The sequence below is a fragment of the Semicossyphus pulcher genome, unplaced genomic scaffold, assembly GCF_022749685.1.
Source record: "Semicossyphus pulcher isolate SPU_LCO1_2020_fin unplaced genomic scaffold, fSemPul1.0.p SCAF_17, whole genome shotgun sequence".
NCBI classification, from domain to species: domain Eukaryota; kingdom Metazoa; phylum Chordata; class Actinopteri; order Labriformes; family Labridae; genus Semicossyphus; species Semicossyphus pulcher.
Genome location: NW_027211681.1, coordinates 3,469,834 through 3,494,293, shown reverse-complemented (window position 1 = coordinate 3,494,293; position 24,460 = coordinate 3,469,834). Strand labels below are relative to the sequence as shown.

The following is a 24,460-nucleotide window of genomic DNA, read 5'->3' as shown; positions in this document are numbered from 1 at the left end:
ACGTCAGGTCACTAACGAATACGTCTTTTTTAATCAATAATCTCATTAGTACTCATAACCTGGACTTCACTCTACTGACTGAGACCTGATTGGATAAAAGTAGCTCAGTCGCAATCATTGAGACTGCGCCTCCCAATTACAATTTCATCCATACAACAAGATCTAACTGAGGTGATGGAATATCTGCTGTCTTCTCCAACATCTACACCTGCAAGGAAGTCCCCCTCGTTGATTTCAATTCCTTTGAATACTTTGCCTTATCCATACACTGTGTCCACACAATGTTAATAATTACTCTGTATAGACCACCAAAATCTAAATTGGGATTTTTTGATGAATTCCCTGAGTTGTTATCCAAGGTATCCACAGAATATGACTATTTAATTATTACAGGTGATTTTAACATACATGTTGAGAATCAGACAGATCCAGATGCTAGAAACTTTATGAGCATACTGGAGGCATTTGGCCTCAATCAGCATGTCTCTGGACCCACCCACAATAAGGGGCACACCTGCACCTGTTCAAACTAAAATCATAGAAAAACAAAAAGCCCCCTGGAGAAATGTAGGAGTTGTTAGCTTAAGAGAGAATGTCGCCCGGCAGAACGGCAGTGGAGAAAAACAAAGCTTCAGGTTTACCATGACATCTACAAAGATAAACTGAATGCATACAGCAATGAATTTAAAATGGCCAGACACTCCTACTTCTCTAAAATCATGAGTGAAAATATCAACAATAGTAAAGGGCTCTTTCCCACTGTTGATCGACTTATTAATCCACCAGCTCAAATCCCACCAGAGATGCTGTCCACTGAAATGTGTGAACAATTTGCTGCTTTCTTTAACAGCAAAATTATAACTATCAGACAGAACATTACTGCTTCATGATCTGGAAATGAACCTTCCTTTCTGCTCTCCTGGAATATTATCGCTGACACCATGTCCTATTTTGACTCACTCGATCTTAAAAAACTAGAAAATATTGTTGAGCAGCTCAGGCCCACCACCTGCTGCTTGGATCCTGTCCCTACCACCCTTTTTTAAAAATGTCTTTAACTGTCTAGCACCTGAGGTGTTACAAATTATTAACTGCTCTATTCAGTCAGGTATATTTCCTACATCACTTAAAACAGCAATCATTAAACCACTTCTGAAGAAGAGCAACCTTGATGCAACAGTTATGGCAACTACAGGCCAGTCTCCAACTTACCATTCCTCAGTAAAATACTTGAAAAAACTGTTTTTCTTAGCTTAATAATTATCTCAAATCAAACAACCTTCTAGATATTTATCAATCAGGTTACCGATTTCACCATAGCACAGACACAGCACTTATCAAAGTTATTAACGATTTGCATATAAACACAGACTGTAACAAAGTATCTGTTCTTGTGCTTCTGGACCTCAGTGCTGCCTTTAATACTGTAGACCACGACATACTTCTGCAGAGACTGGAAAAATGGGTGGGCTTGTCTGGACCGGTTCTAAACTGATTCAGAACCCACCTACAGGACAGGCAGTTCTTTGTGTCCATCGGAGATTATGCCTCAAACAAAGTAGGAGTTATGTGCGGTGTTCCCTAAGGTTCGATTCTCGGACCACTATTATTTAATCTTTACATGCTGCTACTCAATCGTTATTCAGAAGCACAATAAATAACCATTATTATAAATTCCCTTAAACAGTGTCTTGAATATATCAACCTATAGATGTCAGTCCTTGTACCAAAAATGAGAATTTCTGTTTTCTCTTTGTTCAATTAGAGGAAGTTTTCTAAGTGAGACAAAAATTTCAGCTCATCTCAGCTCTCTCTCTTTAGCTAGCAAGAATGAAGCTAAAAATCTGGGTGTAATCATGGACAGCGATTCAAACTTTAAAAGCTATATCAATCAAATCACAAGATTATCTAAAAACATCTCAAAACTGAGGGGCTTTCTGTCAAAATCAGATGCTGAGAAATTAATTAATGCACTCATAACAAGTAGACTAGACTACGACAATGTTCTATCCACCTGCCTCCCAAAATCAGCTGTCCAACGTCTACAATTAATTCAAATTCTCACCAGAACTAAAAAGTTTGAACACATCACACCTGTTCTTAGATCCCTCCACTGGCTCTCCGTCAAAACCAGAATTGATTTTAAAATTCTCCTACTTGTGTACAAAGCTTTAAATGGCCTTGCTCCTCAGTTTATAACAGACATGCTAATCAGCTACAATCCAGCTAGAACTCTTAGGTCCACAGGCAGCGGCCTTTTGACCATCCCACGTTCAAATTCCAAAGCAAGGGAGGCTGCTTTTAGTATTTATGCCCCAAGACAATGGAAGGCCCTGCCTGAGGCCGCCAACACTGAACACATTTAAAAGCAGATTAAAAACCATTATGGGATTATGTTTTGTTTGCCTTCATGTGATGCACATTGTGTTGCCCTGTCCATAAAATGTGCTATATAAATAAAGTTTGAGATTTTATACAAGTTATAATGTGATTACTTATATTGTTATAACATGACACTCAGGATATACTGAGGAAACAAACAAAGAATATGGCTCATGAGCAGGATTTGATTAAGTTCTACTTGATGCTTGGGTTAAGACATGGTGAGATTTTGCTGTTATTGAGCAGGGTGGATGATACTGTGATACATATGCATACACAAAGAAAGATTTGAAAATGCATGGAGCTGTACACAAGGAAGAATGAGTCCGACCCTCTGGAGGTTGGGTTGTTTCTCACTGATCAGCTGGAGGGACAAGGGAGGCTCCATGGCTTCAAGCTACACCATCTCAGCTGCATCCAAGCTGGGTTGTGACCCAAAGTACAGTGAGGTATTTGTTTAATTTTAGACCCCCGTGGTGTTGAGCAAACTGTTCAGTTAAAGTGTGTCTCAAGTAAGATCTGATCCTAGATCAATGTATGACGCATGTATGTTAACTCCAAGCCGAATTTTATGAGGCATGTTGACTTGTATGACAAATTTAAGCCATTTGCTAAATAGAGCGATTGATGGCTTTTCAAGACTCATGATACAGCCTCATGCCTATTCCACAAACAGCATCAACAACATCCTAAGATCATCGCTGGTTAATTCATAGCAGAAGTTGAGAAGAGGATGGGGACAGGGGAAGATGGAGTACAGATCGCCAGGTAAAGAATTTCAATGTCAATAATTCGTTCAATTTATCTGCTGGTTGACAGACAGGACTAGCTGCATACGAATGCAGAAGTGACTGTGTCAAATGATGCCAACTCTTGGTCAGCACTGGCTGTGTTAAAGAATCAGCCTCCTTGAAGACTCAAAGAGATTTAGCTTGATTGTGTTGATTGTGGTGGAAATTTGAGTGAGTATGCTAAGAGTTATCAGGGGAACATACTGTGTCTCCATTGGTCTTTGTTCAGCTCGGGTCTTTTTATTCTCTTTCATGTTTTTCTAACCCGTTCTTATGGTGACACGTTTTCCTCACCGAGTCTCATTATCACATTAAGCTCTTTCCTCGACACCTCTGCCTTCACCAACAATAACCAATAATGTGTATGACCAGAGCCTGAGAAACACGACAACGTACAGACCGTGCGACCACAAAGAATTTGATTTCAGATAGAATGTGAAAACTGCATTAATCATTAAGGAAGTCATAAGAGTGAAGTAGCAGACGAACAAAGTAATGCTTTTGATAAGCTCCTTTTGTTTGGGGGAATTTACAGACTCGGGCGACAACTCTCTGTTGGTGTTCATTTATCAACAGAGGAATTATTACTTCTTAGTAATTATTCAGATTCTTCTGTTAAGAGCTGACTTTCAGTGTCCTGAGCAACAGGCCCACAGTGAGCTTGGAACAAATAACTAGTTAACGTCCTTATTAGCTTACGTAATGTTAGCTAACACAATGTGATCTAGTTAGCCCTGTTAGCATCAGCTGTTGTCAATAGGTAGGCCTAGCTAATTGAATATCAGATATGTTGTTTTACTTTGAAATATGGCCAAATTTGCCTGTTGACTTTCACTTTCAATCGTCTATACACTTACAAACGGGCATACGGCAGCAGGAGAATGATAAAAGCAATGAGCTCCCCACCCTGAACATGAAGTCAGGGGAAAAATGGCCACCGTGTAAAAAGGTTGAATGGACCTCAGCTGAGCAGAAATAACTCTTCTGACTGTGATAATGAGTGCATGCAGAGACATAGGGCTCACGAGTTCCCACACATACATGTGCTGATGGAGGTGAGTGGTTACAGTCATTCATGCTTTGCATGTGATGGATCGTATTAATAAAGGAATGGACAGCAGCGTTCATCTAGGCTGAGGAACTGAGTCACACAGGCACCATTCATCATTACAGGTGAAGATCGCTGAACTGTGGATGGTACAGCAGCGGTGCATGCTGGGAGACTGTAATTCTGTTAAAGTGCTGATATAAGGTCTGTGGACTGGTTTGAAATGCTTGCATATTAACTGACATATTAAAAGACGTCCTTGTGTCGATGAGGGCAAATCCCAGAGGATGAGGTCGAATGCAGGAAGACAAAACTCATCATGTTTGTGTGTTACGATGTAGATTTAACACTGCCTGCAAGACCTGCAGCTTATCTATGAAACAACAAAAACCACATTCATTCTATGAATGTGACATTCTGCATTAAAAAAAGTAAACAAACAGCACAAAAACACGTTTTTCATTAGTATTTTAATTCCAAAATCATTGGTTAGTGATCTACAAAATACAAATACACCCAGAACTGTGGGTCCCTCCAGTTTCATGTCTGTGCATATGAATACAGTGGGGGCTAGCATCACGTACTATGGCAGATCTACAGTACTTCACCTGGTTGAGGAAAGCCTGAACACAACTACGTGCAGATATACAGTCAATATCTGAGGTTTCACTAAGTTTCAGGCTCCTTTTTATAAATGCACCTTTGGATGAAGGTTCAGGATGCTCAAGAGAGGATCGTTCAGCTGGTTGGCCACCGATCACACGTCGCTACACTGCCCCCTGGAGGATGCTTACTGTAAGGCTTTACAAGGTCTCTGTCAACAGAGCAGGCACAGAAGAGGAAATGCATCATATCACTGAACCGTCAAAGTCATCATCAAACAAGTACCCTCAGTTGGAACCATTAACAGTGTAACTTCTACACACCTGAAAACATCTCTACCTTTAGCACAAGTTTTAGTTTGCAGCATGTGTGTCTACGCAGCAGGTTAGTCAGCATGAGTCCAGGGACGTTAATAAAGTGCCTTATTAAATGGAGAAGCATCCTGAGTCATAAAGTCTGATGTGCGTTCAGCTAATTACAGACGGAAATGCTAAATGTACACTGGTACAGTACAGAAGATCTCTACTGGCATCTCTAGTCAAACAGTAAGAAGAGATCAATTAATCATACAGAAATAGATTGAAAACTAAAAGAGCCTCAGCCATCTCCATCAGCATTATCTGCTCTGTGCTTCACAGTTTCCCCACAAACTCCCTCCTTACTTAAAACAACACACACACTTGGCACACTTGGTCCTCTTCTCAGACAGAAATGGGCGTGAAATTATGACATCAGATCGGAATGAAAAACAAAACATTTAACCTGCTTGTAGTCTATTTCCAGTTCTGACATGTTAATCTAGGCAAGAAAAGCAAATAAATCTGCGAAACCTCAGGGTGCGTCTTATTTGGTCAGCACAGATGGGAATGATTATAAATGAACATCTGTCGAGTCACGTCTTAGTGAGGTCTCTTGGGAAATCTTTCAGAATGGCACCGACAACAAGGCTACACTGTGTTTGTTTGCATTTTGAACTGCTGAGATCCCAAAATCTGATCCGGCTAACTCGACAAATGGCTCCTTAACTAAAAATTAACTCTCAATCGCAACACGTCTCATCCTGTCATGTAACTAACCACACCAGAATTACACTAGACAACTACTTTATACATCTGCTAGAGCTACTGTTAATCCTTAGGTTATGCTAATAAACCTGTTGCAGCACCTTTAAGTTTAGTATCCTCTTTCTTAACATCATCATAATAATCTACACTGATAGAGAAAGTTTAATTCCAGTATTTGTCCCGTCCAGAAGTTGGTGCTATTGCTCGATATATTGAATCCTCTCACCGCTGGCTGTAAAACAGAGGGAGAGCAAAAGGAGAAATGTACAAGCACATCATAACATCTGAACATGAATCCTCTTCTTCCCTTTCTTGTTTTCGACTAAATGCTAAGAGCGGAGCGCTGATGGGGGAGCAGCAGTGTTGGTGGGTAGTTGAAGAGTGGCGGGTCAGAGGGTGAGCTCAGGAGATGATGCAAATGCCGAAGTTTTTCTTGAGCTGCTCGAGGAAGATGAAGGTGAGCACTGTGTGAGGAACCAAGCGGATCCCTGCGGGGACGAGACCCTGCAACAAAATGTGGCATTAGATTACTGTAATTTTATCACATTACATTTGAAGCAAAAAGTTCTCACTCTTAAAAGCACTTTAAAATACTTTTCATTAATGAGGTGGGTTACTGGCTACAGTAGACAAAGACAATTTATCACACTTCACATAGCAACAGCATGTGTTCATGTCAAGTACATCTTTTGCAGGCAAAATCACGTTGAAGTGATTTCACAGTTAAAATGATGTCGTTCCAGAAGTGAAATGGCACTTCATCAGAAATGCTCCTTTAGCCTTTAACCTCTAAGTGGGCGAGCTTTGCTGATAGACAGCTGAGCCAGCAGAGGCAGCGTGGGATTATATAGACAGACTTGTGTTGGTAACTGTTGCACGCTGTGGGCAGATAGCGCTTTGTTAGCAGTGATGTTGGAGAAAAAAATACTTCAAACTTGAATTTTTAAGTTGCTCGCGGTTTGCTTTACATCCTACAAACGAATACTAGCAGTAAATGCTCATGTGTACCTTGTTCAGCAATAAAAGACATATCATTCTATGTAGAATAAAAGGGAGACGCTAGCTAGAGAGCTAATTGCTTTTCCAGTCTCTGCAAGTCTTGCGAGTAAACAGTAATCTACTATGGCTGAACAAACAAAGACAAGATGGATGACTACAGATACAACTTCAAAAATAAGTGAAAATCAAAAGAAAAAGAAACAAACTCAACGCTCAGATGAAGGCAAACTAACATCGCCATATCTTAGAGATTACCACTTTAACAAGAAACTGTAAAAACTACATGGTGAAGTTTCAGAACTCAACATTGACTTTTGGTTTCACACAGGACTTGAACCTCTGTCTCCTGGGTGAGCAGCTGTTGCTCTGAGTGTCTGATATTGGCGTGGATGGGTTTACATTAAAGTGAGTGTCTGACGGTATAATGTTTAATATGAGTACATCCATAATTCAAGAGATTCACTGAGGGGCAATAAAGCTTTCTGTTCATTCATCCACTCAATCAATAATGCTAAACAGGCTAAAAGCTAAAGTAAGTTTTCATGGCTTAATGTCGAGGTGTGTTTGCCTTTGTTGTACCTGGTGCAATGACAATAACGATATTCTATTCTACTCTTTAAGACTTTGCAGTGACTGTCTCTTTAAAAAAGCAATGAGGAAGTATTGGTGTGAGTTTTAAAATGACAGGTGCCAAACTTTTTACATCAGTGACAAACACTCAAACTTTGACCTCTGGACCAGGAGTCTCCAAACTTTAATTCATTTAGTCTTTTTATTGTTTTACGAATAGTTGTATTCAGGGCAGAGGTGTCCTTTGTTACTGCTGTGCTACAGCCAGGAAACTGTGTGAATAAAAGCATCAAAGTGTGACAGTGAGCTGAATAACTGAAATAATAAAGTACATGTGACCAAGAACCTCTGATTAAAGTGTCACTAAGTAACCACAGCGGAGTTTATGTATGGTGTGGAGGACTGTGTTTTTACCTTGTAAAATGCCAGCGGGCCCAGCTTGGCAGTTTCTCTTAAACAGTGTGTCACCCCCTGAAAGCAGAGACACACTGGATTAGAAGAGAAACAGAGAAATAAAGAAGACGGATGACAGAAACAGAGGAATGAAAAGACTAAAGGAGGTGATGAAGGGGTCCACTCACTGTGTACTCTCCCTTCGAGCTCATGAGCCTCGTCTTCATGACGTCCAGAGGTTGACACAAGAATGTAGCACAGCCTCCCTGCAGAGGAGCAGCCCGTCAGTTCTCAATATAGAGCTCTGTAACCTTTACACCGATTCATTCAGGCCTTCAAAACTTCGTACTTACAGCAATGAAGCTGGAGAGGAAGTGTGTGAGTATGTTGTCTCCCATCACGCCTGTTCCCAGGACCAGCTGCTTGGCCTGGTCGTAACACGCCAACTAAAGGAGGGAATAGTAAGCAGAAGGGGAAAAAATGTGTGACATGTTAATGTTAAATAAAATGTGTATTTATTATCTCTTTAATACAGTAAGCTGGTTTCTCTGAATATAGGGTAATCACAGACAATGTGAAGATGTCTAAAAAGCTGCACATTCAGTTGATGAAGAAAAAAAACACCCATAGCATGTTGATCGATCAGGGAGCATTTGACAATATTATCATTCCTCATTAAAGAGGGGATATTATGCTAATGCTGATACCTGTGGAGTAGCTTAGCATAATTTACAGTAAAATAAAACTCCTCATTTTTCTCACACTGGTGCTCTGTGCAGGCCCTCATACAGCCTCTGCCTGAAACCACTCAGTCAGCTCCGTCACTTTAAGAGACCCCGCCCCTACAAGCCTGCTTTCTTCTGATTGGCCTGCTCTCTGAAGCCTGCTGAGGCGTGTAGAAAAACGTGTGTGAAACCTGGTGTTCACAGCAGCCTGCAGACTGATCTGAGAAGCCTGGGGATTACTCCAACATACTTTTACCTACAGATTTGAAACATGAGTCTATACTACACCTCTTTATATGGCCTACAATCCATATATATATATATTATAATGGGACGTGAAATGCTGTGGTTTGAAGTTAATATGCTTTACAACACTCACTTCAAATGATCAGAGGCCTGAAGCCATATGGTTTAATGCATTATTCATTATGCATTACTTAAATGGAGCCATTTGAACAGACCGCCTATTCATCTAGCAGATCGATTGAGCATGAGTAAAATAATGTAGCTTTAATTTAACTCATGGTTATTCCAGTGTCTTGTTACAGGGCTTAAAGATGGAGTCTGGATGTGACATGAATACCAAATTTATTTTAATGTACTTAAGAGAAATATTGATGTGACTGGTTTCTGCTTTAGCTCAGGTAGAATAAAGTACAACACAAACATGAAGGAACAGATTCCCTCAGATGTCTTTAATCCTGCAGCAAACTTAAATATCAGGCCGTCGACAGCGTGACTTGCCTGTCCCACAGTGACCAGCGCTCCTCTGCTGGAGGCCATGGTGGCTCCGGAGAACAGTCTCCTCACACCCTCTGTGAGACACACAGGTCAGAGGTCAGAAATAATGCCACTGTGGGCTTTGTGTAAGGTTGCTTAAACTGTTGCTGTGGATTTACCTTCTCTGAAGACTCTGTAGAGCCCATCAATGGCATGTTTGTAGCTAAAAGAAGGAAATAAAACATCCAGATTAAGTTACGAAAGACTAAACCATCTAAACATTTTTAGCTAGTAAATCATGTCGCTCACTTCCTCCTCAGTTCTGGCGGGAGTTTCATGTCATTCTGCATCCTAAAAGCAAAAACAATTCAGATGAAAATCGAAAAATTACTACAGCTTATTTGGGGTAATATGAATTTTGCTTATAGATTAAAGAATATCAGAATTCTTGTGGCATATATTACCTGACATTCACCATGTCTGCTGGCGTGCCAACAAACCCACCAGTGAAACCTGTGGGCAAACAATCCTGTGTGAATCAAGCTGCATGTGTGTGTGTGTGTGTGTGTGTGCATGTGCGTGTGTGTGTGTTCCCACCTCCGAAGGCTCCCAGCAGGACCTTCTGGTAGAAAGGCATGGGGCCCTGGCTTTTGGTGCCCATCATGTCCCTCACTGTCTCATAGATGGCAAATCTGGTGAGGGAGTAGGACATCTGAGAGGAGAGGAGAGGAGAGGAGAGGAGAGGAGAGGAGAGGAGAGGAGAGGAGAGGAGAGCCTTTTAAATGATAAAACTCATCCGACTCTTCTTCATCAACATCCTGTAGCTGTGATTGAAACACTCTTTTTTCTCTCCAATTATACTGAAACTACTCAAAAACGTCTCTACAGACCTGCTGCTGCACACTGCAATCATCTTATTCCCTATAATCTATCCATTCCCATCTACTGATACTCTCATGTAGCTAAAAGACAATATTTTGTTCAAGCTATGATAGCCACTACACATTGAAGTCAGTATTTCCTCATGACATGACAAAAAAATAAAACACACCTATTACAGAAAATGTTCCCAAACTTGTTATAAAGTCATCATCCATACGATCTCTTTCTCTAACAGGAAACATGCCAATTATGGTGGTCAAGAATATGCTTTGTCGTGTTCTATCCAAATTTTATTTCATTCAGAGAAAAAAAAGCATCAAAGAGACACAAATTAAAGACTGCTAAGTGAAAAATCATTTTGAAATCTCTTCTCAAAATGACCTTTTTTGTATCAATGCGAGCAGCTGTTTTGTTTCCAACATGTCTTATTCTTTTATTTGTTCCTGTTATTTTCAGTTGCAGGACTCAATGTCTCATTGCAGTTAAATCCTTGTTTAACCATGCAGAGCACTTTGTAACTTTATTTAGAAAATTGCTGTATAACTTAAAGACCCCCTCCAGTGAACATCTCCATGGCTGGGCCTGTCTGCTTTTAAACTGCAGTGTACCAAGGACAGGCTGAACAACACATGTTCAGATTGGCAGGTTTGAGACGTCACAAACCTAAGGAGCCAATCCGTTAATGGACGCGGTGATGCTATGCATATCATAATGTGTAACCTATGGCAACCACTTCGGCGATGCGCGAGCCAGCTGTATGCAGCATTGTAAAACATTTTAAAACATTTCAAGCTAGCTAAGTTTCGACAAATTGCCACTAAATGATGGCAGAGACGTGTTTTGGTTTCGGCTGTAATTTTATAAAAGGAGAAGCTGGTACATAGTGGGCGGGGCCTATGCAGATTCAGGTTTTTATTGAGGGAGAAGGAGGAGATGCCTTGGGAGGATTTTTACAAGGTAATTAAACATATTTTGCAGAAAATAAACATATCAGACACAATGAATGTGTGTGTGTGTTAATGGGGTAAATGGAATGTAGTTTAGAGCACTGATTGGTGGGCTAGAAATGCACTGTGCAGTCCATTTGCAGGCATTTACAATAACGAAACATAAAAATTCATATTTTATTATTTTCAGTATGTTTGAGAACCTTGCATGAGGATATGACAACATCCTTCTGACTGCAGAGAGCCATCAGCACTCTAATCACTAATATTAAAGGTGCTCAAACTCATTTTCAGAAATTCAGCACTGTATTAAACTATATTATAACTGACTCTATCCTTAATCGTGCTCTACTGTTTCACCTTTAGCCTTATTAAAGTAACACTATCTGTTTCAGTATGTTTCAGAGTTTTATCTGTTATCTGATTTCTTTATGTTTTGTCTGCAACTTGCTACCGTCTTGGCCGCACACGCACACATACACAGACACACAGACACAGACACAGACACAGACACAGACAGACACACACACACCTGTCTGCAGAGGGAGGCAGAGAGGCCGTTGTAAAGAGCCAGCACACCATCGTTCTTCACTACATGAATAGCCATCCCCACCATCCTCTTCTTCACCTCCTGCTGGGTCTGCAGGTGTACCTGGAGAAGACAGACGTGTGTTAGCAGGGATGTCAATTTCAATCTAAGCTAGTCACCATAGCGACATAATTATGAAAAAACTTGAAGAAACATCCAGCCAACAAATCTGCAGACACAGACAATAAGTGGCCTTACTATTATTTTGTTCTTTTTGTTCTGTCTTGTAGGGAAACTTAGACATCATTTCACATATTTACACAACTTAATGTGTCAAAGGGTTAAATACCGGTATTTAAATTTGTTATACTTAAACACCTTTGTTTTGCACTTTCATAAACCTGAGGGAAAGAAAGAAAACTTCACAAAAGAATGATCAAAATCTAATCAGCAAAGGGCAAGATATTCTGACATTTAGCATCTATAACACGGGATCCCACAGTCAGCTATGTCCCTTTAAGAAACCCCGCCCCTACAAGCCAACTTTCTTCTGATTGGCCAGCTCTCCGAAGTCTGCTGAGGCAGCACTTAGTGCAGCGTGTAGAAAAAACTGTCTGAAACCTGCCGTTCACGGCAGCCTGCAGACCAAGCTGAGAAGCCTGGGGATTCTCCAACATACTTTTACCTACAGATTTGAAATTTCACCCACGTTTAGTCTGGACATCCAACATTGTAACATTTTATATATATGTATTAAAATGTGAAACAGCATAATACCCCCTCTTTAAAGAGAAATGTGCTGCCTAGTAAATAAAGGCCTTCCCCAGAGGTGGAAATGCCATACATGCTCTTACATGTGTGTGTGCGTGTCATCAGTCCTTGTCAGAGGAGGTCAGCAACTCTACAGTGTGGCCTTTGTCCTCTGCTCTAATCAGTTCTTCAGTTTGAAGGCCACAAAGCTCTTCAAAACACAATGTTTCCTTGGCTTATCACTAGCCTTTATTTAAACGACTTGATTTCATTCTTGAATTATTTTGTCTATTTTTGTTTAACAGTCCTCAAGTCTGATTTTTAGCACAAGGCGAGACTGACAGCATGTTAAAAATATTGTCTCTAATTTTGTTAGCTCCAAAAACTCAAATATTAGCATTGAGCCTTGAGGTATGTTTGAGGTTAGGCAGAACTAATGGTTGCACAAACAAGACCAGGAAAGTTTCCATCATACACAGTGCTGTTCAACGGGATGTAGCATTTACTGCTGTTCATACAAAGCTTAGGCTTTATTCTGCTCCAGGAAGCAAATTATTGAATTTTCTAACATACAAATGTAGTTTAAAATTACTTGCTGCAACACGTTGCTGTCATAACTTCCTCACGACAAAACACAAGTCTACAGCCATGCTAGCAGCTCTGTGAGGTTGTATTGAGACACAGTGGTGCTTTGGGCTAGATGCTAACATCAGCACGTTAGCACGCTCACACTTGCTGCAGCCACATGCACACTTATTTTCATTCTGATTAAAGATTTCTGGTTAAATGTTTACACGGAGTCTAACAGAGTCTGCTGTTTATAAAGCGTCTTATTGAAACAGCTGTGTGACATTCACAGAAGTGATGCAATCCAGGTCGGCCTTTCAGCACCAACCTTTTCCATGATCTCTCTTTGGCATGTGTTTGATCAGCTCTATGATTATGAATAACTACTGTCTGCTTAGTGCAGTATTTGCGCTTTATTTTGTGGCTTCAAATAAAGTCCCAACTCCAGTATGTGGTGGTTAAGCACCCATAGAAAAAGAATAAAGTGGCAATATTTTAATCATTTTTGGCTTGTTTTTCTGATTGATGTGTTTGTATGGTCAGTTTTTATTCCGTTTTTAAACAAACTATTAATCACCATAGTAGGCTCCATGTAAATGCTCCTCCTGAGAGGAGCATGGAGGTCTACCGAATGTGCCAATCCAGTAGTGGAGTAGATGTTAACATGTCTAACTGGAAGGTCAGGGAGAACAGCTATATACTGGCACGATAACTTCTGGGAATTTAATCTGGATATACAGAGAATTTATATTTACAGTTATTTCTCTTAAAGCTCAAATAAAAAAAAGACCACAAGGTTTATAAACATGTTAAGACAAGTGTCATATTGAGCCCCCAGCAGGTTACTGTGTAGCGGGTTACACACAGACATCACTGTGAAATATTACAACCAGATGAGTTGATGAGCGGCTAAAAGTCTCTTTAGATGAGGTTAGAAACATATTGTTCAGCAGCCCTGCTGTATCAGTTTGGGCATCAGCAGAGCAGACTATCTGATGGCGTCTGGGTTCACACACACAAGAAATCTAAGAACCTCTAAGAACATGACTTTGTAATCTTTGCTACGTTAGACATGATTCTGTCGAGCACTGCGTCCCTGCTGAAAGTCACATTTTCATTTCCCTGCTACTAAATTATACTTTAGTCCCTCTAAATTTAGATAAACTGTTGTTGGCTTTTGCAGGTATGTGATTAGTGTGCAGCTTTGTAAGGCCTGTATTTTCTAAACTTTGAAAGTTGTTGCTACAGAGTCACCATCTGCGTCACTGACACTGAAGATTAACTTTCACTTCAATTGTTTTTAAAATGCTTTGAGGGTGAAATGTTTCAACAATTCTCTATAAATAGGACTCGGCCTGGAGCTCTGTGGGGAATCACAATAAAAGAATTGCAGTCGTGCATTTTGGACCGTCTGAGTTTAGGCTGTAAAGTAGGACTGGACCAGAGTTTGACTGATGATCAACTTTTAGCAGAGTCATCTTGTGATGATTAAATCTCATCATGTAATCATTTAACAAATCTTTGTCCCAAATGAATAAGCCCACTGTTATTAAAAATGAACAACATTAGGGAGTCAATAATTAGTTTTGATCATAAGAAAGCTTGGTGACATGTATTACATGACAGCAGACCACTGATCATTTCTTCCAACGTTTTTTATTCATTTGCATTTCTTTGATAAATATCCTCATTTGATTACTTAGTAAAGACGCTTACAACATGTTGAACAACACTGGCATTTAACTTCCTGTTGTTAACATTATCCCCTTTGTTGTGCTCAGGCTGTGGTGGGAGAAGTTGCGTCCAAGCTTGCAGCAGAGAAAAGGTTACAACAGCAGCTGAAATTCACTCAACATTACTTAAATTGAACCACGTGAGAAACGGTGAGAAACACTCTGCAGCAGCAGAACACAGTGATTCATACAGTGTTACCATCAGCTTTCATCACACACTCTCATTTCTACACAGTGACATTAGCTGTCCTTAAAACTGATGGATTCATTCATTACCATCATGGTGCTACAACATCACTGATGTGTGAGCAGTGCGGACTCTCACTGTATTGTAGGGAGAGACTGTAGCTGTGTCCCAAATTCAAGGGCTGCAGCCTTCGAAGGCTTTATTTGAAGGCCGACTGCGTCACAGCAGCGTGTCGAAGGCTGTCGAAGGCTGTCCCGATTCGATTCATTGCGCGCCAATTTAAACAAGATGGCTGGCTCTTAAGCGGCCGAGGAATACACTTTAAATGTAAAAGTTTTTGGTTTCAACTCAATTGAATAGCTAGCAATACACACGTGAATAAAAACGAAAGGGTCCTTGAATCAAATATCTTTTTAGTAACAGGTGCGTCCGTCAACCGGACAGTCTCATTTCAGTTCGGCTTTGGCCGTCTACACAGGCTATGAATGGCGCATCCTCCGTAGACCGCCTCCTTCAAAGGCTGCAGCCCCTGGATTGAGACACAGTTTGCACGGATGAGAATTTCTCAATGATGTTTTATAATGTTCTTTCACATATTCTCAAATTCTCTGTTAATATTTTATCCTCCTTTTATACTATGTACTCAGCAACACTTAAGAGGAAACTTATAAGACAGGCTTTCCTTTTATTATCCAGAGCACATCCTTGTGAAAACCAGCACTGATAGTTGGCCAGACATTGTGTATGCTATGTCACTCCGCACCTCATTACTACTTTGGTATTTAGATTGGTGTAGAACCACATGACTACAGCACACACCATTAATATTTGTAGAGTGACTACATCTATTGTTTTACTGGTTCTTTCCTGCAGCACACTCGATCTGAAGAGAAATACTGACTTCAAAGATATAAAACTGACTCAGCTTTTATCTGAGGCTGTTTTCATCAATGTTGCAGTGTCCTAACATTTTGGGGACAAAGTGTAAAAAAGGCTACCATTCAATCTTGAAGCAGAAAGTAAAACATTAAGCCTTGTGTCCATTTGTTAATTTTATATTCAGTTAGCTGCACAACACAAGACGTGTTAAGGTCCAGCTACTTAAACTAAAATTACAGCCACATATGACCATGTGCCAGGCATGCAGCTCTGCTGTGCTCACTGCACTGTCTAAATCCCTGTTGGATTTATGTGACCTTAAAACGACTCATGCTTGAGTGCACAAAGATTGCTTCAAAGAGAGGTGTCGCTCTGTAGAGCTCTAAAACACACCAGGAAGTGATACGTCTTCGTCACTATCAGAGGAATCGAGAGGTAGTGTAAAAAAATTTCCACAAAAAGTGGAACGTTGCGATTAGGAACTTCAAACAGCTTATTTGGCAGTCTGCAGTTGTTACGTTGGATGGATTAAAATGTCTTAATGCCCAACACGCTTCTCCCAAAACTAAACAAACATACAGGAACCTTCTCAAACATGGACGGCAAGAAATGGTCTGCTGTGAACTTTGCAGGAATGAACTGACATCGACCCAATTTTTCTTTTAATAAATTACACAATTTAAAGAAAACAACAAGTGAACATGTTTAAATTAGTTCTTACGTAGCCTGAAAAAAGAAACCATTCACCAGAGGCAAATCGTTGACTACGTTGGAAACACTCCAATAAATGTGAAAACAGCTGTTTCACTCCACTGCCATTCAAGCAGCTGACTATGGGGCTGCATTTGTTCTATATATGCAGAAGCCAGATTATATTAAAGTCCTTGTAAAACTTAATAGCACAATGAATTATAAAAAGTTATCAGTGAAGAGTTCCTACTGCTCCAGCCGGTTGTTCTTCATGGTGAAAATCGCTTTTAAAAAAAACTATTTTTTTAAAAAGGTTTTTAGAGATTTTATTAAAATTCCAGAGATTTCTGAAGGACACCTATTAGGACTGTAACTGGAAACAAGCAGAGAGTCACTCTATAAACACATTTCTGTTCTTAAAGTGTCTGACAGATCTCCCACCTATTGACTCTATTGAGTCTTCATAATGGCCGTGTGACTCTGGTGCAGCTGCTGAGCACATTAAGGACACCTTTTAGTCTAGGTCATTGTATCTTTTGATGGTACCCTGGAGTCATAAACCACAAACACTCCTTTCCATAAATCCTAAAAAAAATAAGCCATAAAAGACAAGAACAAATAAGGTTTTTACTGCTGTCATTAAATTTGACCTTAGCAGGCTCAAGGAGCACATTTATCTGAAGTTTTGGGGTAAATGACCTGCAATACTTCTCTCTTCAACACTAAAACCACAGATCCTAACTCACTTTTGTACACCTTTACATAAAGTGATATGTCTGTGATTGGCTGCTTTCTTTTCCTCTTTCATAGTTTGTAAATGCTGCACCACCAGACTCAAAGTTCTTCTCCTGCTATCATTGTAAACAGCATCACCAGCTAACAACCAATTTCAGCCAGAAATGAAGCACTGTCTGCAGAGAACAGTTTTACAGCAGTGTGGTGATTACCAGCCTTGTCTACATACTTACATGTCACATGACTTCCTGATGACCAGTTAGTATTATCAGGGTCATGTGCTGCTGTCTTCAATGCAACCAAAAGAGAGGCGCAAGTAAGGTGAAAAGGGGATTTTGCATTGGGTGGTTATGCACTGATTTTATCCCCTGAGCAGCACAGTGAGGCAAAAATTAACAAGAATGAACATGCATGAAACCACCGAGACACACACACACACACACACACACATACCTGCTGTCAGGCGATGATAGGCTCCTTATGAAGGACAAAACATGTATCCCCACAGGTCAGATTGATCATACATAACTAAATCTCAATAAACTACTAGCTGTAAAATGAAGGCTACATTTGTCCATTCTGGATAGCCAAATACCAAATTTAATCCCATTGTTTTCTTCATAAATTATTACTATAAATGCCTTTGGGCTTTCTAGTGTTCTTTGCCCTGGCCTGTGCCCTATATTTCCACAGCCTTGAACATCCCAATAGACATTTCAGTGATGCCATAGAAGACATGTGATAGCTAAGAGCATGGCACGGCTACGAGAAGCTCGCTGCAGCTCTAGTAAGCACGCCAGGATATCTACGGATATGTTATATAGTGCAGGCATACAGTAATGCGATGAGTCGTCAGGGGGTAAATAACTGCAATGTAGCCTGTCCTCTGTGACTCCTTCTGGAAACAGCTGTAGCCTGGTGTTCAGGCCTGCACTCCTCTTGACAGCAGCGGAGGGATACACACTCACTCTCACCCCCCCGAGACCCTCACCTTAAGAAGATCCAGAGGATGCGTGCAGCAGGCGGCTCCGCAGGACGCCAGTCCCCCGAAATACCACCTCGACATCCGTTTCTCGGTCATGGCTCTGTTCTCTGCAGTCAGAAGCAGCTACAGCGGTGACTTCCTTCCTCTGAGTCCGCTTTGACACGCTGTCCGCCCGCTCTGTCGGCTTCCTGGCCTGCAGGCTACAGCTGGCAGTAGCTTGTGGTCTACAGGACGCGGTTAACCTCGTTAATCTTCAATCATTACGATAAGAGACTGCGCCACGGACTGGGGGACTTTGGGCAGCATCGCGCACACTCACGCCACATGATGTGCGTGTATGCATGTAGTCAGTGTTTGTGTGTGCACTGGCTGCTGTGTTTGGACCACGATGTGAGGCGCAATAGGAAGAAGCTAAAGACAGTGGAGAAGAGCGCAGCCAATTAGCACCGTGGACGAAGGAGCTGCCTACCCGCCCCGGGGTCCGGGATCCAAAGGTCGACAGCGGGGTATGAGAATGCTAAAGCTCCGAGTAGCCCAAACTCACACAGCCCACTCTCACCAAAGAGAACTGTCATGCGGAATTTAAAGTGGTACGCATCATCCCTGCAGCTGCAGAGAGCCCACGCAGTCACTGTCTCTTTAAGAGGACAATAGTAGACTTTCTCACAAAACACGATAGTGAGTTGACCATGAAAAACGACTAGTTTCGGCATGTGTCCGCAGGTTACGTACTTTACGGGAATTAAACGGACTTTGGGGGTTTTACAGACACTTGAGTTAAAGTTTAAGATAATAAAAAGTCAGTTGTGAGCCCTTAAACACTCAGGAGTGACGGTAGTACTGTGGAATTCCAAGATTTTGATTTTTTAAAATTGATTAAACCGTCATAGCAAAGCACACAGGAGAACACACGAGACCTAAATAGAGAAGCTTACTTATGGAAGATCATTTAAGAATTAATTGATAAGTCATGTTCTAGTACATCTATATTTGTTTGTCATAAAATAACAATGCGTAGGTCTGCATTTAACAGGAGGAACATAATAGCCTACCTGAGACCATCCCTCTTGACTTGTGTGTCTCCGCAGAGAATGGACAGTTCTTGAGACAGTAGAGGAAGCCGGTACACGAGGGGTAGAGCAGGGAAAAGTGTCCACCAACTGATCACAGATCTGGTTTTCTGAGGTCACAGTAACCTTGACTCTTTACCTTTGACCACCAATCTAATCAGTTTATCCTTGAGTCCAAGTAAAATGGAATAATAGCCAGATAAGTGTTTTTTGTAGGACATTATGATGTCACATGGAAATTGACCCTTGACCTCTTGGGTAAAAAAACCCATAATTAAATCATCATTTAACCTAATAGACAAAGATAAATCAGTGAAATGTTGTCATAATTAGCATATGAATGTATTTTTATGGCCAAAACCGTTTTGTTTTTCAGAGGTCACTGTGACCTTGACATTTGACCATCAAAATGGAACCAGTTTCGGGGACAACTTAAAAATGCCTCCCACCACGTTTGTGGCCAGCAAGACAGCATATAAAAAACTTGCAAGAGGGCTGAGCAAACCTGAAACCCGCACATAAATTGAGATCTAGACAGGCTAACTTCAACTGTAGTAATGAAATTACCATATCTGCCAAATTGCATCATAAAGTAAGAGTGATGATATCTCCGTTTTTAATTCATTCTTCGTATCTAGACTGCAAGATGTTAGTTTCATGTCTTAAATTTAGCCAATATCCGCACATTGTAAACTACAAAGGCCTTCAGGAAAGCTACTGTCTCTTTGTCCCATATTTAGAAAGAGACATTTTTTGCACAGTCAAGAGAGCAGCAGGTCTTTTCCCTAGAAACAAGTCTACATCTGTTCTTCTGTTATACGCAGAGTAAGCACAGCAGCATGCAGGAACGACCACATGGACACCCCGTTGAATATCTGTTCCCTTTTTTTGTCTGACTGTTTGCAATGTGCAATCTTGTCAGTTATATTGTCTCAAATAAAAGGAGTCTGTTGTGTCAGTGCAACTCTTTTACAACACAGTTGACACACTCCAAAATAACAGAGGTTGTACAACTCAACTATAATTAGCTTCAAAGCTATGAAACCCATAAATCCCAGCTGCAATGTGCTATGTTGGTTGGTCATGTTGGGACTTGTTTTTCGAAGTAACGTGGTGTAACTCACAAAGATCTTAAGGGGCCAAATCAGCCCTGCCAAAATGTAAGTAAAAGCTAAACTTTAAGTCTAAACAAAGTTATTTCATCAATTCTTTTGAAGTGGCTTTCATGAACGTAGCCTAAGTGTAGCTTAGTTAGTCAGTGACTATGGAGTCCTGGGATAAGGTAAGTAAGCCTAAAAGAGAACTCCTGGGTTAAGCATCATTAGTTTAAGTATGAGCACATGCTGTTGGTCTAATGGTGCTCATAAAAACCCGGAATGGAATTGAAAACACTGTGACTGGTGTGAATCCGGAGATAAAACAACGGCAGAGGCAAAGAGAATGTGTTCAAAATGCTTAAGTGAGTCTGAAAAAACTCTAATACTAAAATAAATAATAATAATAAATACAAAAAAAAAACTGTGTCGAACAACAAGTAATTGAAAGTAAAAGCCAGAATACTTTCACTGAGCAAGAGAAAAAAGTGGTTGGGCTGCAATTTGCAGTAAATTCAACACAAATACAAATATAACAAGAAAAGTTCAACTTCTTGTGAGATATCTTTTTTTTAATCATTTTAGAATGATATCTGCCTTTACAGACTCTGTGTGTTCCTGTTTTTGGTATATAATATATTTCACTGTCACATAATGGAGTATTTAAATCACCACTAACTAGATCTTAAGACGGCCTTGATTTCGTCACTCATTAAATTTTGCTGCACACTATTACATTTTTTTAAAAGCAAAAATAAGCCATAATGAAGCATTCCATATTGAAATCTCATCTGGTTGTGCTTCAATGTAAAAGCATCTCTGTGTGCAAGTCCTTGTTGGTCATTGCTGGCCTCAGCCATGGGCACATCTGCTTGATCCTGATTTTCCATTGGAGGATCAGGACAGCAGTGCAGCTTCAGATAGCACTTATCCACAAGTACTCGTCTGGCTGGCCTCTGTAGTGCACGTCTGTCTTCATTTAGATATTCAGAATATTCCATGCTTCTTCACAAACAGAACTAAGCAGAAGTTAAACCTGCTTCTTTGAAGGATTCATTTAAGCTTCAATTTAGTCCTAGAGTAGCTCTCACCTTCCCTCTTGCAATCAGCTTAGTCTAATCCAGAGCAGGCTAAGTCTATGACTACTTTAAGATAAGTCTCTCGCTTTAAGTTAAGACAGCTCAAACAGGCATTTTAGTCCGGGACTAGGCTTAAGCCTCGTCTGTTAAACTGGCCCAAAGGGTTAAAAATGCTGCAAACTTGAACTCAAACTAAAAGCATCCATATTGGTATTTTGTGAATTTAAATTGAATAATAAATAGATCTGTCTGTAATTGTTTACGTTTTATTTTCCACTTACTGATTATATACATTATTAAACATGTGCGTTCTCATTCTTAAGTGTATTATGGCCACTGCCACAATTCATTGTGGTTGGAAATCAGCTTAGCATCCAACTGCGGTTGAGTTAATTAATTAATTTAGAATTTTTGTATTAATAATTACATAATAATATAATAATAATAATAATAATAATAATAATAATACTTCAGTTAGGACTCTTCTGGTTTATTATTTTGATGTAATTTTCTGTTCATCTATATAGGTAAGTATGCATATTTCAGTTTATTTGCACGTATGTTTACGCAGGTACATGCGTATGTTTTATTACATGTATGTATGTGAGTGTGCATGTGTATACATGTCTGTGAATGAATATATTTGTAGGTAGAAATGTAGAGCTGGTATATGTTCTCTCTGCTTCACCTATATCAACATGTATGTGAAACGATGCCCAACCTCAAGGTGTTTTCTTTTGTCCCTGTTAATGGCATGTTATCTTAAAACGGTGGCAATAAAGTAAAAAAAAAATACAGCAGGCTTGAAATGAGTGTGTAGATGTTGCTGATTTCCGATAGCCTCGCCCCAATGCTGACCTGTGTCTTTTTTAATAGTTACCCATTCTGGTAGAGTCAGAACAGTAAAGTTGCCTTTTCAGTTGTAACCACTTTTAAACCCTCACTCATTTAAACACAACCTCATTTGTTTCATACTCCTTGAAAACATGACTGGGTCGGCGGGATACAGATAGCATCTATTCCATCGCATGAGCCTAAAATCTAATGTGTAAAGAAAAACACTTTAGTGGTAAACACTTGTATTTATTGTCAATAAGTGGTTAAATTATTCAAATGAAAATAAAAAAGTTAAAGTAGAAAATACAATGTAACCGTTATGTAAATAATAGATTGTAAACGTAGATGAAATATTATAAGACGTGCAACATCTCTACACAATGTCAGCCCAACCCTGACCATAGCAAGCCATTTTTTTCATCCTAACCAAGCGGAAGCCCAAACATTACTTATTAAGTTAGACTTATTAAGCAATGCTTTTTTAAAACTAAATTTACCAAACAACTTATACTGGAAGTTGCATATACATCAATAATGACCTCTAGTATGTTGGAAAAAGACACATGCTCAAAAACCTAGAAAATACAGTTTGAACAGAATTAAATGAAACTTTAAATGTTCCATTTTCCTGAATCACAGTAAAAAAAGAATCAAGAATTAAATGAAAATGGAAAAAATACATTTGCTTGAAAAACCCAAATAACTCAGACACATTGATAAAACGTAAACAAACAAGTATCACTGACTGCCAACTCATATTTGGAGCTATTACATCAGCATACGCAGATGTACAATGTACACTGGCCTTCTGTACACAGACCGCCCACACACACACACACACACACATAAACATAAGCAGAGGCAGAGTGGAATCTGAGAAATGTAAGTCACACACATTAGTAAACATCTAAACATCTATTATCCTCCCACAATTCATTAGAAGAAAAAGAAACGCTCTGCTGTGTCATTTAAATATAAGAGACATAGTGTATACTGCCACTGCTTTATAAGACACAGTGTAGGCTGTGACCTCGGTGTTTGTTTGAGCTTCACATGTCCAATAAAATGACCTCATACGAAAGATTTCTCTTGTTGCTTCCCCTCTCCTGCTGCTCCTGTATGTGGGTTGTCCTTGGCTGCTCCTCTTCCCACAGGCAGTGTTTTTCCCACTGGAGGAGAGGAGCCCACATGCAGCAGAGCGCCCCCCACCAGGAGCAGCAAGCAGGCCCCCCAGCCCAGGTACAGCGCCGGCCCCAGCTCTCTCTTTAGAGGCGCTGCAACGTTTGGATCATAGAAGTCCCTGATGATTGCGTAGGCAGTCCAACAGATGGGTATAAGGTAGGCCAGGCCAGCCACGAGGAAGAGCACTCCTCCTATCCTTGCCAGCCGAGCCTTGGAGGCCTGGTTACCGTCACCCATGCAGTGAGTACACTTGGCCCCAGTCACCGCGAGAAGGAGAGCCAGAAGGCAGAGGAGCAGGGAGAGAACGGCGAGGCCCCGGGCGACTTGCAAAGACATGGGCAGGGCCAGGGTGGAGTCGTAGGTCTTGCACTGAATATGACCTGTGGTCTGAGACAGGCAGTTCATCCACAGTCCCTCCCACAACACCTGGGCGATCACCAGCTCGCCGCCAACGAAGGCCGACACGCGCCACAGAGGAGCCGCGCACACCAACACCCCACACGCCCAACCCAGCATGGCAAACACCAAGCCCAGCAGCTGCAGACCTGTCGATGCCATGATGGCTGAAGAAACTGAAGAGAGCGCCCTCAATGTCAGAAATGTTCCTTAAAAATGTCTCTTAATTTGTAGGTGATTCCTGAGAGTCTTCAGTATTCAGCCACGGCTTCCAACGACTCCTCCGTCCAGTCTCAAGTTCTGGTGAGTTGGTAAGATGATCCTCTGTATCCTTTCTTGTTTAGCACCAATGTATAAACTGTTAAGATAAAAGATATTTTGAATTATACCATTAAGTAATAATAAACCTGAGCATAACTGTTTATATTATTTAGGGCAGTATTGAATTTATTTTATTTGATAGGGACAATGCAATCAAACATAGTCCCCATCAAAGCATGAAACTGATGCTTAGACTTAGACAAATGTTTAACTCTTGTCCCTAGTTGATCCTTTACATGGAAAGTGTAATTACAATACAGATATGTTAATACAATAAAAACAAAACTCTTAAAGCTCTTTAA

General features: G+C 40.4%; 2 protein-coding genes across 2 annotated transcripts; both read right to left on the bottom strand.

Annotated features, from left to right (window-relative positions):
• Window positions 1-4,672: 4,672 nt before the first annotated feature.
• Window positions 4,673-18,731, bottom strand: slc25a10b (solute carrier family 25 member 10b). The gene is made up of 11 exons (XM_069666730.1): window positions 18,186-18,731; window positions 11,657-11,776; window positions 9,893-10,007; window positions 9,760-9,808; window positions 9,605-9,646; window positions 9,475-9,518; window positions 9,320-9,390; window positions 8,204-8,296; window positions 8,039-8,116; window positions 7,872-7,928; window positions 4,673-6,392 (listed from the first exon to the last, which is right to left on the bottom strand). Exons 1-11 carry the CDS (start codon window positions 18,273-18,275, stop codon window positions 6,291-6,293), a joined length of 861 nt encoding a protein of 286 aa, XP_069522831.1. The 5' UTR covers window positions 18,276-18,731; the 3' UTR covers window positions 4,673-6,290.
• Window positions 18,732-23,301: 4,570 nt separating this feature from the next.
• On the bottom strand, window positions 23,302-23,999 carry LOC138594236 (claudin-9-like). Its single transcript, XM_069665260.1, has one exon. It carries the CDS (start codon window positions 23,997-23,999, stop codon window positions 23,331-23,333), a length of 669 nt encoding a protein of 222 aa, XP_069521361.1. The 3' UTR covers window positions 23,302-23,330.
• Between the last annotated feature and the right edge of the window lie 461 nt (window positions 24,000-24,460).